The sequence below is a fragment of the Punctularia strigosozonata genome (genome assembly GCF_000264995.1).
Source record: "Punctularia strigosozonata HHB-11173 SS5 unplaced genomic scaffold PUNSTscaffold_4, whole genome shotgun sequence".
Lineage (NCBI taxonomy): Eukaryota > Fungi > Basidiomycota > Agaricomycetes > Corticiales > Punctulariaceae > Punctularia > Punctularia strigosozonata.
In genome coordinates this window covers 1,693,372-1,707,926 of record NW_006767436.1, presented here as the reverse complement: position 1 = coordinate 1,707,926, position 14,555 = coordinate 1,693,372, and the positions used below count along the sequence as shown (strand labels likewise).

Genomic DNA, 14,555 nt, shown 5'->3' with positions numbered 1-14,555 from the left:
AGCTGTTAAATATTAGCGACGAATTCAATTCGCCGCCTTTCATTGGTGGAGAAGCAAGTTGACCGAGGTTTCCCCAGAGAAATATTGGCTGCAAATCAGCTCTATTACATGCTTTACTTCCCGATCTTTGCACTCCGCCTTAGAATCCCATCCTGTGCGCTGCTGTATCCGTGCTCATCGTGCCTTCATACTTGACCTCACCCGCCGAGCTCCTGCCATAACACCATGTCGGCGCGCTTCAGCAAAGACCGAGCGCGCCTCATACTGCAAGATATAGAGGATCAGTTCCAGTTGGACGACGATGCATTGAAGACGATCACGAAGCAGTTCCTAGATGATTTCGAGCTCGGTTTAGGGAAATATGGACAGGCAATGGCCATGATGTGAGCAGTCGTTGTGTGATGGATGTGTGCGAATTTTTAATGCGGATCTTCGCAGACCGACATTCGTGACGGGCGTGCCGGATGGCACAGAAACGGGGTAAGGGCATCAGACGCCCGGCTACACGCATACTGATCTCTGTTCAGGACATTTTTAGCTCTCGATCTGGGCGGAACGAACTTGTGCGTCGTAATCCATCCTGCTAAGACTCTAGTAACGATAATACCCAAAGGCGTGTCTGTGAAGTCCACTTACACGGGAACCACCAGTTCGAGCTACGGCAGCAGAAATATAAGGTGTCGGATGCGCTTAAGACCGGTGAGGTCACTGCCTTGTTCGGTACGTGCTTTGTGTCCCTATATGCAGTCATGGTCTTGCTGATTTGTGGTCCCTACTGGGGTGTATAGACTATCTTGCGGATTCAGTCGACGCGTTCTTGACCGACTCCGGTCATGACTTCAGCGAGCTTGACAACCCATTCGAAGGCCCACCCGAAATCCACCTAGGTCTCACGTTCTCCTTCCCCGTCGAACAAACGGCTCTGGACAGTGGCACGCTACTCACATGGACCAAGGGATTCGCCGCAAAAAATGCAATCGGCAAGGATGTTGTAAGGCTCCTTCAGGATGCCTTCGATAGAAAACATTTGCATGTCCGTTGCGTGGCACTTGTGAACGACGTGAGCGAACCATATTTATGTCATGCGTGCGGGGTTTGATCGGATTGTGTTTAGACTGTTGGTGCCCTGCTTTCTAGGTCATATACCGCGGGAAGCTGTCTCCTTGGTATGCCATATCTTGGCAGTGAACCCTATACCTGTAACACTGTCTATAGGGGCCATCTTTGGGACAGGCACCAACGGTGCCTATTTGGAGGATGTAGCGAAGATTACGAAGCTCAAGAACTCTCCCTCAGCAGCGAAAGGCGGGAAAATGGTGGTTAATACCGAGTGGGGAGCCTTCAACAACTCGGTCGGTAGTTTTTTTTACCCTCCCTGAACTCCGGATGCTAAGAGATCATAACAGCGAACAACTCTCCCGACAACAGCCTTCGACAACAAATTAGACCGTGAATCCATTAATCCGCGCTTTCAGGCATACGAGAAGTTCATCTCCGGCATGTACCTCGGCGAAATCACCCGGAACATCCTCTTATCGCTCGTGGACGCCGCGCCGAAGCCGCTCCTGTTTGGCGGGAAGTCGACCAAGCAGCTCAACACGCATTACGGCTTCGACACGGCTGTTATGAGTGCTGTCGAGGAGGCGTGGGAGGGTTTGAAGGTAGTCAAGCCGGAGCCAATGCCCTCGCCCTCGGGTGTCAACGGATCGGAGACACCAGAACCCATGTTGGAACGGGGAAAGGAGCCTCCGCCGCCGTTAGCGGCGATATGGGACTTCGATGAAGCCAAGCTCGACGAGCCAACGAAGGAGCGCCTACGCACCATTCAGCAGGTCATCGTGGAGCAAGTGGGCTTTGCTCCGGAGGACGTGTCGCTGCAGGATGCTGCGATCGTTCGATGGGCGTGCTCTCTGGTAGCACAGCGAGCAGCAAAACTCAGTGGATGCGCAGTCGCGACGGTACTCGCGCAGACTGGTTATGCGAAATTGGGTGGTTCGGACTCCCATGATGGTCCGGATAAGATCGGCGTCGGTGTGGATGGTAGTTTGATTCAGCACTATCCCAACTTTGAGGCAGGCTTGCGTCACTCCCTGCGTACCTTGGTCGGCGAAACCATCGAGAAAAAAGTGGAGATTGGTATGGCCAAGGATGGCAGCGGAGTTGGAGGTATGTTACCTATCTTCAGCATGGGCGAACTAGCATTGATCCATGATGAACGCAGCGGCTTTATGCGCTCTGCAGGCTGCGAAGGAACTGGCACGTAGCGGCACGGACGCAGCTGGTGTCGTAAACTCGAAATGACAGTGCTTCGACGGGCCAGTGGGTATGCGTTATTCGATCAATTAAAAGAGACTAGATCGGTGTGGGCTCGAGCAAGGAGTATCTAGTTGTACGATTGCACATTAGTAAAATGGAGAAACGTTTGACTATTCCCTGGTTCAGACATGATTGCATGACGTACACGATACCAAACATCGAACTTAAGTAATAATCACAAACGCGCCTACGCAGTATTACACTGGCAGGCGCTACGGTACATACGACTATAAGAACTGCGATGGCCATCGACGGGCTCATTATCTTGGATGAGACATGGCAAGTATCCCCCCATAGCAGATTCGTTCTGTCCTTCATGCATCATCTCGTTTAGTCGGCCAATCGTCCAAACTGGGTTCCGCTCTCAAACTTCTGCATATGCCCTCCTGCACATCGATGCCATCACCACTGCGCTGGCGAAAGCTGAACGCCCCGGGAACGTGGATCCCATTCTGTATGTCTCGTCTACGGGAATGGATCCTGCCACCGCATGCTGTCATATACAAGTGGGCGATATGAGGCTGGTTTCTCCTGTCAGTGGAGATGGTACGTCGTTCGTGGGCTGCTTCACTTCCGTGATCAGGGGACGATGACCGCGTAGAACTCTGGGTTTCGCGCAAGCAGTTGATCCACTGTATGCTCTCTCATTCCTGCAAACATTCGTGGATATCCTTGGGGACTATTTCGGCACGGTGTCTGCTCCTGTGATCCGTGAAAACTTCGATATAGTTTACCAGGCGAGACCTTCTTCGACTTCGGGTGTGCTTCGTTTAACCGGTCTGTTACACAGTTACTCGAAGAGACGCTCGACGCAGGTGGCCATCCCTTGACCACCTCCACGAATGCTCTACGAGACATCGTCTTGCCTCCCACTCTACTGGTCTGTCCTACTCAAACATCTATACAATGTCTGCTCATGATGGATTGAATGTAGCATAAAATTCTCACCGTCGCGGGCGTGTCAGGGTTGGCAAATCAAGCAAGCTTGACCACCCCGTTTTCCTCTCCGATCCCGTGGAGGAAGGCCGGAGTGAGACATAACAACAATGAAATCTATTTTGACGTCTCCGAGGAACTCAAGGCAGTGGTGAACAAGTTGGTAGAGTTCGCCTTTGTCCACATCTGCGTTCAGTGGTAATTGTTATTACTCAGAAGCTCCACGGCTCTCGTCAGCAACGTCTGGGGCCGCATTGATAGCAACTCGAAGCTCTCTGGTAGGAATGTCGTGGTAGCCATGCATATCGGAATCTAACTTTCCGTTCAGGCACGCCTGATCTTTTACTGAGTTTCGCCAATGCCAAAGTCATCGATGACTGTTCCTTCCATCCATGCGTGAGGTGCTATTATGTCCTATTTATATATGTTATAATCCGCTGAATGGCTTGGACAGGCTACAACGATGGGCAAGGGACAAATCGTTGTCTTTCGTCCCACCGGATGGGCGCTTCACCCTCATGCAGTATCGCTATGTTCCAACAACCTCGTCTGCTGCCATCACTTCACCAGCCATTGTTCCTGTGCCTTTCAACTTGAAGCCAGTTGTCAGATTAGACGATAGCGGAGGTTCGCGCACGCCTCAAATCTATGGTTTCCAACACTGAGACCGTTGATAGGTACCTTGGATGTAACACTGGCGTCCCGGCTCCCAGGGAAACCCATTGATAGAGTCTCAGTTGAACTGTACCTCGGGCAAGGTGCTACAGCTGCGAATCTTGTGGCATCGGGGGATTCCTCTTGGGGTTTTGATCCTAAGACATTGGTGGGTGGAAATATATCATATGATCTGACAGTCGCTGATATTGCCATATAGACTTTGAAGTGGGAGACTAGCAACCTAACATCTAGCGGCGTGACTCTTCGAGGAACGTTTTCTTCATCGTAAGTCGTCTTCCATGTGTAAGGAATGACATTGACCAGTTATTGCAGAGCGAAATACCCTCGACCAGCACGCGCATTCCGAGTGAAGTTTGAGATACTGCAACACAGTTTCTCGGCTCTACGGGTAGACCAGCTACGGTTAACGGGCGAGACTTACAAACCATACAAAGGAGTTCGTGCAAGGTCATCCGGAACTGTAGAATGGAGATGGTGAATAACATTGGGGTTGTACGATTGATATCATTGAGTCCTAGGATTTGAGTTGCGCCATCAATTCACAATGCTTATCCACCAGTACTCGCATCATCTTCAACTCATTTATATGCCCATCAACATCTATGATATGTAGGATCACTCACCCACGAGCACATCGGCCCCGGCTTCTGCCATTCCGTGGCATCTTTAGTGTTGAAACGTATATATGATTCAGCGGCAGTAAACTCTTTCAGAGAAGCATAGCGTGGTGGATGTCCTACCGTGTAGTCAATAGCCCGAGTGATGCAGTCCGCGCGGATCATATCGACTTCGACATCATATCCCATACCCGTTTCTTCGGGGTTCTGCCGGAATGTGCCATCGATCAATCCTACGCTGCACATCGAGAGATGGGGTCAACAGATCGCGCAGTTTCTCCAGAATGCTCCTGAAAGGATAACTGGCGCAGAGCCCGGCAAGTACGGGTGTATGCTTCACGATAGGTACTGTGAGATCTCTCTGGCCTAAGAAGCCAGGAAGTTCGTGATCGCTATGTAGTGTGAGTATGAGTCGGCTGCAGCTATTCAATAATATCAACCATCTCGATAACTACATCGTTGGCATTTCCCCAAGTCCATGGAAGCCAGACACGTCTGCGTGTTCAACCCTTCCTTTCCGAGGTACGCTCATACGTACGTATAGCATCAGACCTCGGCCAGCTACATGCGGTACCGTCCTGAGTTGTAGACCACCCAGAAGGTCTGCTCGTCCTTGCTCGATGAACCTGGCAGACAAGCCTGTCCCTGCTCCGCCGCCAATGATGAGTTTCCCTGATTCAACAGATATAGGAGTCCACAGAGTGAACGGCGACCATCGTTGTGGTGTTGACTTAGGTCACAATGACGTCGAGCGATTTTTCAAATCGCTGCTCAACGCTCAGCTTAAGCCATGCGCATAGTATTACCACGTCCAGTTCACGGATGGAAACGTTATACTAGGGAGTGTGGGCACAGCGTGGACGTCTACATGAGCGACAAATCGCCGAATTTCTCCTTATAACCTGAAAGCATCGGACGACGCAGTATCAGTAAACGTATCCACTGAAGCCAGAATGAATCAATATTTACCCGGGACGGTCCACTTGCCCTTCTTGATCATAGTCTCGACAGCCTCTCGTATACGAGGATGGGCATCCCCAACATCCTCCACCGTGAGATCTTCGAAGGGCCTTGCCTCTTCGATATTGGCAAGAGTGGCCTGAAGATCCTTGAGCTCTTCGTCAATCTTCGCCTCAGTCTCCTTCGCTTTCACAACCTGTAGGTTTACATCAGTGGAACACGCCTCCCAGCCTCACAGGTTACTTCATACCGCCTTCGCTTCGAAAGTCTCGATGGCCTTGATGTGTGCGGAGACGTCGTAGGTAACAGGTTTGAATTCCTTCAGGGTCTTTTCCGCTTCATCGACAACAGCCTTGTTTTTTAGAACAGAGCGGTAGTACGCGAAGTCAATGGTAGTGGGCTGCGCGGCAGCAGTGGCGGCGAGGCGCTGGGCGTCAGCGTGACGTTTGCGGAAAGCCTGAAGGGAGGCAACGGTCTCTGATAAATCCCGGCAGAAAATTTTAGGATATATGCTTTGACACGGCATGGGATGAAGGTGACCTTTCCCAAGTCCCAGGGACGAGTAGATGCGAGCGAAATCCTGACCACAAGTCGTCAGCTACGATACGAGAAAATAAGCTTTCTAGAACATACAACCGCCGCGGTTGCCGCCTTAGACGCCATCTTAAGAGGTAGCCGTTAGGACACCCAGCGGAAAGAGTCAAGAGAATACGCACAGTCAGAAATGCAGTGGTTTTGAACAGGACACTCGACAACGCTGCAACCCGAGGGTCGCCGGCCGTCACGGGACTCGCGGGAATTGCCCGCGCTGCCTCCGAGTCGCCGACCAACCTTCAGAGTCAGTGTCAGTGTGGGCTATGGTATCATACGCTCTGTGCGCATGTACAAGTATCGAACGTCTCTGTTATGTTCGGCGAGCCGAACCCGAAAATACCATCTGCTACACTCGTTTTGTTTACTGCCAGCCTGTGTATGTGAGTACGCATATTATGTACGCAATGGATTATGGAAGCTGCGCAAGGTTACATGAAAGCGCTGCACGAAATGGATTCACACCCAGCTCTCATCCCTTGATACCATCCTCGTAGTCATAGTCCGCCAGGAATACTCCAATCATGGCTTCTCCGATGGAAATCGCCGTTGTCGGAGCGATATTCCTCCTCGCTTGCGGTATGATCTACCTCAGATCACCCACAGGCGGCAGATATATACGTACTCCAGCGCTGGAGAAGGAAGGGCGCAAGGAAGGTGCTTCATCTACCACACCAGAACGCGACCGAGCTTTCGGACGTGCGTAAGACAATCATGCATGTCGAGGACGTCAGTTGACATCTTCACAGACTGGGACCCAGTTCACTTCACATATCCAGTCCCTGAACCTTGCAGCCATAGTCTTGACGAGATGAAGCCCCTACCTTACCGGCCATTCAGATGGGGGCTCTACAAGTGCGCACTAATTTTGGCCAAGAGCCGTATGTCGGTTGAATCGCGATCGTAGCATTACTATGGGAATCCGCCCAATGCCATGGCAGACCTGGATACAGGTGATTTAACACAGCATTGTATGGATGGTATGTCTCAACATGGTCACGGATAGCTCGATAGCGATTTCATCCGATATCATCACATACGTGCTCGTCGAATACAGGACCTCGGCGATCGGGTTGTGCGTACGCTGGAAGGTACTCCCGGCCTCGTCCGAGGAGGCGAAGGAGCCGGTGAGTAAACAGTTCATCAACATTGACGTCGAGTTGGTTTTAATGCCGGATTCAGCCAAAGAGCTGCTGTATGAAATTGCCGAATTCGTATCTCGTAGATTTCCCTCTATCTATTCCATTACTCGCCTGTCTCCGCAAAGAAACGGAGAAAGCACGGACTATCATGGATGGTACGATGAACCGAAGATCAAGACGATCACTGTCATCCCTGTTGACATCACATACGACTTGGAGGCGGAAGATCCATTACGACTCGCAGCGCTGTTGTACGTACCTGAGCGTTAACGCCGGGCGATGATTTGATGTTCTGGTGCATTCAGAATACAAGACGATCTTGCTATCATGATCGAAGGTAACGACGGACAGTACTATTTCCAAGCTGGAGCTATATGCGTAGCAGGTGAACAGAACCCTGCCACTTCGAAACAGTTCAGGGCCGAACACCGCTAACTTACCTCAGGTTCATGGCGCTTGGAGGACAAGATAGGCATGGCCTTGGACGAAATCCACACAAGCGGGGGCGTTCCGCAGTGTAAGTATTGTTTACGTATCTGTGACCCTCTTTAACAGATTCTTCGGATATGGGGAATCTACGCCTATCAGACGAGGAAAAACTACAGCGCAGTCTCAACCGGTTCTTCCGCCGCATGACGGTCGATAAGCCGGTTACACGAAACAACTACTTCATCCAAGTGTGTGAAGACCACGACCGCACGTTGCATCCCCGCAGTATACAAGCAGATACGCCATTCAAGACGATCGATCCGGACGAGTTGGCATGGTCCAGCACGACCCACGGTCCTGAGGAGCTGTATGATGACGGCAAACCTCACCCACAGAAGCCGTCAGAGGAAACTCTTGCGAAGCACATCAAACCGTCGATGATACGGATGCGTACCGAGCGTACAACACTTCGACGTCTGCCTAAGACTGGTGCTATCGTCTTTACTATCAGATCTTACATGTTCCGCGTGGATGAACTGGCTAAGGAGCCTGGCGTCCCAGGACGTTTCGCTAGCGCTTTGAGGGGCTGGGGAGAGGATATCGCGCTGTAAGCACGCCACGTTTCTTTATGAAGAGTCATTGGCTGACAGATGATAATATAACAGATATAAAAAGCAGGCATTATACCGGGACGTTATGCTCAAGTACTTGGATGAATGCCATCTCCACCAGGTTCAGACTGGAGCAATCCCTGAAGACGATCGCTCTTCCAATTACCCGTTCTAGATCCGCAGACTGGTTACTGGATGACTTGAAGAAGTTGCGTGTTGACGAAGACCCGTCTTGATAAGGCGATCAACCCCATCAACTTTTGCAGGGTTGCAGAGTCTGGGCGGTGCAATTAAACTACAACTGGCATGACCCTGCGTCATCAGACTTTTGAATTGGAGCTATGTTGGATCAAAATACAGTAGCTGCAACTGCAGACGTAGATCCGCTCATCGCGGATTCCCATCGTGAGCCCAGAGGCGGTGCGACCATATACTCGGCGGACACACTCCATTACCCGTTCACCTCGCAGTGTCTCTGAACGCACATTTACCACTGGAAATCCATGCAGTCGATGCTACTCAATGTGCTACCTCCAGAGATACTCGTCCTTTGCTTCTCCTTTGCGTGCACGGATGACGGCACCACCGGGCGTTCGTTGGCGCTCGTCTGTCACTACACCCGCAATCTCTCGGACAACGTCCGTTTCCAATCCGTCGCTGTCCTCGGGATGCGCCAAATTCTCTTGTTGACTGCCGTGCTTGCGGACCGAGCCTCTCGCGGGTCTCGGGACACAGTCCGCTCATTGTTTATATCGGCCTTCGATCGGGCAGGAATATTACCTTGGTCGAAATACTTCAGCGGCAGGACGCGTCGACATGATGGTTATAGGGGCATACATCACATCAACTTCTCCATCGCGACCATCGAAAGAGACCGCGCAACGGCCGCTGTATCGCAGTTGGTGAGGCTCGTCGCCGACGAGGTGCATAGATTGGCAGTACTGGGCGTAGAATTGAAGATTACTCTCATTGGGCGGACATTTCCTCATCTAACCGATCTTCAAACCACATCGTTGCAACCGCCATTCGTCACAACCTCCTCTAATGCTATGCACCCGCGTTTACCTTCATTGCGCTGCATCCAAGTCAGAAACCAGCAAGGAGGGGTGGACGCTCTGTTGCTTGCATTGTCCTGCAACGCTCCGTACGATTCTATCACCCACCTCCACGTATCGGACCTCCGCGAGAACCTTGTGCCATACCTCCGAATACAGTTGAACATACCCGCTACATCACCGTCCCGTCGTCATCCGAGCAGCGAGGAAGAAACACTTGCTCTTGTCCGAGCAGCCACCTTCACTAAGCTGCAGCACATCTCTGTGCAATTATCCGAGTACATCGAGACCGACTTCAAGCAAGCACTACTTGAGCTCCTTGATGACTGCTGGCTGGCAAGGTCCGTGCCGGGTGCCAGCTGCGGACTTTTGGAATTGTTACCTGCTCAGCATGCATCCCCAAGAGAGTTGATGGAGGAATGGATGGACGCAGGTATCTAATCCGGTTTGTGATGCACATTAGCATCAAATCAACTGGTGGATTGTATCAAATATAACGTCTGGGTCTTCAAGAACATGATATCTATGGGTACAATGGTAAACACGACGTCCATCTCGTATAGGCCGCAGGCCCATAAATAGCAAACATGAGTGAAGTGGCTGAACGAAGGATAGGAATGCATACTTCAAGACCGCATAGCAGTAGACACATCAGACTATGTACGGCGTCGATGAAGGGCTGGAAAAGCACGTATAGAACGGGTTGAACGTGAACTTCAAACCGAGAGATATTGACTAGTGCATCGACGGCAGTCACCCATGAAGACGGCGTCTTGTCGCATGCGCTCTTCTTCCATACGTAACCGCAATTTTTCCAGCTGTTTGGCCTTGACGACAAATCTCGGCATACGCTCAGGATCATTAGCGAGATGGCGAAACCCATGCACAGCCTCTCCAGGAGACGTAGACGGATTCGGTGCTGGAACCGAAGCAGCAGGACCCACTTTTGTCTCTTGAGCGGATGTGCCAGACCCGCTTGCGAGGGGGTTCCACGAAAGGTTGGGAAAGTAAGAGGTGAACGTTTGGATAGAGAATCGTGGGCCAACTGGAGCCGTTGTAGCTGGATTCTTCGTCACTTGAGGCGGAACAGACGTTACCGGTGAGTGGAGGATGGAGGGGAACCTCAGAACCGGAGCGGAGCCGGGCGTCTCACTGGAATCAGAGTATCTAGTGGGATCATTTGTATCTTCGAGCGCGCGATGGGAGAGAGGAGGCGGCGTACTCGAGGGTGCTTTGGCTTGAGGTGAGAATACCGATGTCCTACGGTCAGAAGGACTGTTTGAAGGAGAGCGCGGAGGCGTGAACAAGACCGGGCTGACTTTACGCTCCCCAGCGACACTTCGACGAGGCGCGCTTTTGATGGGGGTCACTGTCTTTCCCTTCGGTTGAGGAATGAAGGACGGGGCCGTTCGTTTCGAAGTCCCCGAGACAGCATGTACCCTCGGGGGAGTTGTCGGCCGTACGACGGCGGAGCCAGTTCGGCCCGCAGCTGGCGGTGGAGGCGCTGCTGCAACTTCCGCAGCCTCAACAACTCGAGCCTCGAACTCCGGCTTAGGCTCTACAAGCAGAGCGCGCTCGACGGGTTCCGGCGTGGAGGGTGCAGTTGGCGCGGTAAAAGTGAACTTGATGCCGCCTTTGAGCACCTGGCCTTCCAAGTTATCCGTATCCGTATCGTCAATGATGATGTCCAAGGGCTGAGGAACCTCGATGCCTACGTCTAGAGGCAGAATGAAAGGAGGTAGTTCGTCCTCTTCGTTAAGGTTGAGGCCGAATGAGAAGCCTGAATTCAATTCCTCGTTGGCCCCGGACCAAACAGCGGCTGGAGAAGAGTCCAGATCCTCCGAGTATCCAAAGAACGTGTCGACCTCCTCTTCCCGCTTGACAGCAGTCTGTCGAGGACCCTTCGGGAAGGTCCAAGTCCGGGATAGGGAAGCTCGCGAAGCGTGCGAGGGACGAGGCTGGACAGACACAGGAGACGGAGTCTTGGGGAAGCCACTAGACGAGAGCTCTGAATGATCCTGGAACGAAGACACTGACGAATGAAGGCTACCGCAACTGAGGTCAGAGTCTTCATCCTCGTAGTGAGCCAATACATGCTCTTCGTCCTCGCCATCCTCGTCCGGATCAGCGACGGCCGTCGGCTGCAGGTTTGGTTCGTCGACGTCGGTGAGAGACCTGTCCGAGTCCGCAGGCAGCATGCTCAAGCCTGACGAGCGAGGCTTGGCAGGGAATTGGAAAGCGCCTGGCGTAGGCGTAGTGAGGAGACCCGCGTGATCCAACTCCCGCTCGTACTGCTCCCGCCTCTTCCTTTCCTCATCCAGAGCGGCACGTAAACGAACACACTCCTCCGTCATGTGACGGGCAGAAATGATTTCGCCTCGGAGGCTTTCGGTCAACTCCTTCGCGTCCTCCAGTTCCTTCCTTACCGACTCATGCTTGATAGACAAGTCATGGAATGCCGCCTTCTGCACCTCGAGGTCCTTTGCCAAGGCCTTCTTCTCAACGTCGAGCAAGCCGGCACGTTCTCGGGCAACCCAAGCCTCTCGGCGCTCTAGCTCGACGCGCTTAGCGAGCACGCCAACCTGGTTTTCCAATCCAGCGACCCGACTGCGCCAGCCGTCAGCATCGGCCTCCAGCTGAAGTTTGAGCTCATCTCTCTCAGCCTTGAGATCTGTAACGAGCTGGATCATCTCGTCGTTACTGTCCGTGATATGGGAGCGTGATGATATATCAGACATGAAAGATGCTGGACGGCTGCGCCCACGAGACTCCGAGCGCGAAGAAGAAAGAGCGCGCTCCAAATCTTCGATGCGGGCCAGAAGTGCATGGTGAGACTTGTGCAGGAATTGTTGTTCGCTGGTGGACAGCGGGCGCTCGCTGACATCGCTATTGGCAGAGTAGCGGTGTTCACTCGTGGGCGTCATTTCAGGAGTTGGAAGTCCGAAACCATGAATGGCAGCTGTGGGCGGCGTGTCGATGGATGCGGGCTTGTAGGAGATCCTACTGAGCCGCTTTGACTTGACGTCATCGAGCTTGGCGGGCGAAGGACTGTCGGTGTGGATGTTCAGCATGGGACGTCGAGATCCGGAGTTAAGGTTGGGGGAAAGCGAGGGTGTGGGTAAACCGCCCGCAAGGGTCAAAGGACGAAGGTTGAGGCTCGCAGGGCGATGCCGGATGGGGGCGCCCGAGGGAGTGGAAACCTCAACCGAGGCCGGCGAATCGACGACGGACGATGGGAAGTCGGTCTCATCCTCGACCTGTTCCTGATCTTCCTCCTCTTCCACCAGAGTGCCCAGCTGGTATTGCTCTTTCAAGGCCGAGGAAGAACGCATAGACTTGCCGAACGAATCCCGTTTGCCAGCGATAGTGTTGAGGCCAAAGCCATGGCCGGGACCTGGAGGAAATGAGGGCTTGCTTGCTGCTCCGAGGAACATATCAGTTCGTACGGTACCAACGAAGGAGGATAGAACGCACGAAATTCGAACGGCTTCTTCACCAGTGTAGGAGAGTCGAAGTCTGGTATCTGAACCTTCGAAAAGGTGCCGACGTCTGACTTGCCCTCGAGGGCCATGAGGGCACGCCGCCTGATGGAGTCCTTGTCACCGAAATTGACATTATCCGAGTCAGACAACGAGGCTGAGAGACCAGAGAAAGGTATCGAGACACCCATGACCTCCGCGGATTCCCTGCGAGTCGAAACAGAGGACTGACGACGGTGGTGAGATGAGCGTTTGGAAGAAGTGGTATTCAATGAGTCATGAGAAGTGGAAACAGAGAAGCTGGAAGCCGAAGCAGAGACGATAGAGTTGTTGCGAGAATGAGAGCGGGCATGAGATGTGATATTTGCTTGTTTAGCGATGATTGAAGGTGGACGGCTCTTGCCGAAGCGAAAGCCTTCCATCTGACGACAAATTGAGCGTACGAGGCAATGACGGTGTTCGATGCGACTGACCCTTTGCCTCTCGCCAGAGAAAACGTCGTCGCTGTTCGTGGCACTCGGCGCGAAGTCCAAAACCATTTCTTGATATTTGCTGGGTTTTCCGGGTTTTCTGAACAAGAATGTGGGGTTCCTGCAAGGGAGTGTGGGGGTAAAAGAGAGTGGGGACCGTACAACGGACGAATGCCAACAGCAGGCAAGACGTGATGGCGGAGGCAAGAGCGGGGGCAACCACAGCGCCCGCCTCAAAACGAACCAGTTCACACTCCCACGAATTGCTGCAATATTGTCCCATCTACCGCTGAACCTTCCCCCAGCCATTATCAGCGGCCCACTCTCGTCGTGGATTTCTGAGTGATGCAGCTTTGAGTCCAAGCGACTGGTCAAGCTTGTTTCATCTACTGCATCCTCGCAAGGACATCTAATATTGTATACATCCTCATAATTTAGCTATGCAGCGGGCCGCCCAGCTCACTGCGCATGTAGTCCCAGATCCTACTGGGTGCAGGATGTTACTGCACGACTCAGGACTGCATGATTCGGGCGGAAGATCTGCCACCAAGCACGAGATACCAAAGCCCCACATTTCCATGTTTTGCATATACGCGATTGCTGTGAGTGAGAAACGCGTGAGTTTGCTGAGCTGCGCGGAGCGGCCCGCCTATGTGGGTGATATACCTCAGAGATTCAATTCGAACTGCAGTACCCCCTCCCCGCAAAAATATCTTTCGTTTCACCCGGTTTGAGGCTGCACCTCACTTGTGCACGATAGGTTATCTCCTATCCGTTCCCGATTGCGGGGCATCCTGCGCGTTGACTTACGTATAGGAATCGTGACCACTAGGCAGGCCCGAATTGAGCCCGACAACAGAGATAGCGTTGTGTGGACCACGGTTCGCAAGCTTCTGTGGTGGTTGGTACCTACGGACAATGATATGCTTATGTACAGGTCTGCGGTGTCTCGTGGACAGGGGCGCTGCGGTATTCGGAGAGGATTGATAAGCCTCAAGATCTTTCTATCCTCGAGTGAAAGGCACTGAAAGCACTCAACAAAGCGCTTGTGGGGCCATCCTTACTTACGCAGCGCAAGAAAGCGAAGTCGCATCTACGTAGTCTGTACTACTCGTTGAGTGTCTACGTCGACATATTGAGGACTTTCACGTGATCGTGGCTCCGAAGTGCAATGTCCGATGGGGTCTCGGCCGACGGCCGAACGCTCGCTCTCCACACCGGATCTTCAAGTATATATAAGCTGACCATGTCTGTTTTTGCACCAACCAGAG

General features: G+C 52.6%; 5 protein-coding genes across 5 annotated transcripts; 3 read left to right on the top strand and 2 right to left on the bottom strand.

Moving 5' to 3' along the window:
- Positions 1 to 225: 225 nt before the first annotated feature.
- Positions 226 to 2,301, top strand: PUNSTDRAFT_64859 (hexokinase; the record flags this gene model as incomplete). Its single annotated transcript, XM_007382238.1, has 10 exons — positions 226 to 383; positions 439 to 480; positions 528 to 563; positions 614 to 720; positions 789 to 1,060; positions 1,115 to 1,166; positions 1,216 to 1,352; positions 1,407 to 1,695; positions 1,762 to 2,166; positions 2,222 to 2,301. The coding sequence occupies 10 exons, from the start codon at positions 226 to 228 to the stop codon at positions 2,299 to 2,301; spliced, it is 1,578 nt and encodes a 525-aa protein (XP_007382300.1).
- Positions 2,302 to 2,530: 229 nt separating this feature from the next.
- PUNSTDRAFT_119668 (clathrin adaptor mu subunit) lies at positions 2,531 to 4,408 on the top strand (the record flags this gene model as incomplete). The annotated part of the gene is made up of 11 exons (XM_007382237.1): positions 2,531 to 2,595; positions 2,651 to 2,862; positions 2,941 to 3,053; positions 3,107 to 3,196; positions 3,251 to 3,411; positions 3,469 to 3,530; positions 3,581 to 3,653; positions 3,707 to 3,879; positions 3,930 to 4,075; positions 4,127 to 4,194; positions 4,243 to 4,408. The coding sequence occupies exons 1-11, from the start codon at positions 2,558 to 2,560 to the stop codon at positions 4,406 to 4,408; spliced, it is 1,302 nt and encodes a 433-aa protein (XP_007382299.1). The 5' UTR covers positions 2,531 to 2,557.
- Positions 4,409 to 5,324: 916 nt separating this feature from the next.
- PUNSTDRAFT_142719 (ATP synthase d subunit) lies at positions 5,325 to 6,189 on the bottom strand. Its single transcript, XM_007382236.1, has 5 exons — positions 6,141 to 6,189; positions 6,048 to 6,087; positions 5,758 to 5,984; positions 5,517 to 5,703; positions 5,325 to 5,449 (listed from the first exon to the last, which is right to left on the bottom strand). The coding sequence occupies exons 1-5, from the start codon at positions 6,168 to 6,170 to the stop codon at positions 5,412 to 5,414; spliced, it is 522 nt and encodes a 173-aa protein (XP_007382298.1). The 5' UTR covers positions 6,171 to 6,189; the 3' UTR covers positions 5,325 to 5,411.
- A 419-nt stretch (positions 6,190 to 6,608) lies between these two features.
- PUNSTDRAFT_142718 (uncharacterized protein) lies at positions 6,609 to 9,415 on the top strand. Its single transcript, XM_007382235.1, has 9 exons — positions 6,609 to 6,797; positions 6,848 to 6,953; positions 7,006 to 7,051; positions 7,105 to 7,225; positions 7,281 to 7,491; positions 7,546 to 7,625; positions 7,686 to 7,757; positions 7,829 to 8,276; positions 8,335 to 9,415. The coding sequence occupies exons 1-9, from the start codon at positions 6,623 to 6,625 to the stop codon at positions 8,453 to 8,455; spliced, it is 1,380 nt and encodes a 459-aa protein (XP_007382297.1). The 5' UTR covers positions 6,609 to 6,622; the 3' UTR covers positions 8,456 to 9,415.
- Positions 9,416 to 10,051: 636 nt separating this feature from the next.
- Positions 10,052 to 13,005, bottom strand: PUNSTDRAFT_43580 (uncharacterized protein; the record flags this gene model as incomplete). The annotated part of the gene is made up of 2 exons (XM_007382234.1): positions 10,052 to 12,729; positions 12,810 to 13,005. 2 exons carry the CDS (start codon positions 13,003 to 13,005, stop codon positions 10,052 to 10,054), a joined length of 2,874 nt encoding a protein of 957 aa, XP_007382296.1.
- Positions 13,006 to 14,555: the final 1,550 nt, after the last annotated feature.

Coding starts and splice junctions, on each gene's coding strand:
- PUNSTDRAFT_142719 (XM_007382236.1), bottom strand. CDS start 6,170: ATGGCGTCTAAGGCGGCAACCGCGGCGGTT. Junction 5,985..6,047: donor GTCCCTGGGACTTGGGAAAG/GTCACCTTCATC, acceptor GGGATTTATCAG/AGACCGTTGCCTCCCTTCAG. Junction 5,704..5,757: donor AGACTTTCGAAGCGAAGGCG/GTATGAAGTAAC, acceptor GTAAACCTACAG/GTTGTGAAAGCGAAGGAGAC.
- PUNSTDRAFT_142718 (XM_007382235.1), top strand. CDS start 6,623: ATGGCTTCTCCGATGGAAATCGCCGTTGTCGGAGCGATATTCCTCCTC. Junction 6,954..7,005: donor TTCAGATGGGGGCTCTACAA/GTGCGCACTAAT, acceptor TCGCGATCGTAG/CATTACTATGGGAATCCGCC. Junction 7,052..7,104: donor CATGGCAGACCTGGATACAG/GTGATTTAACAC, acceptor GGTCACGGATAG/CTCGATAGCGATTTCATCCG.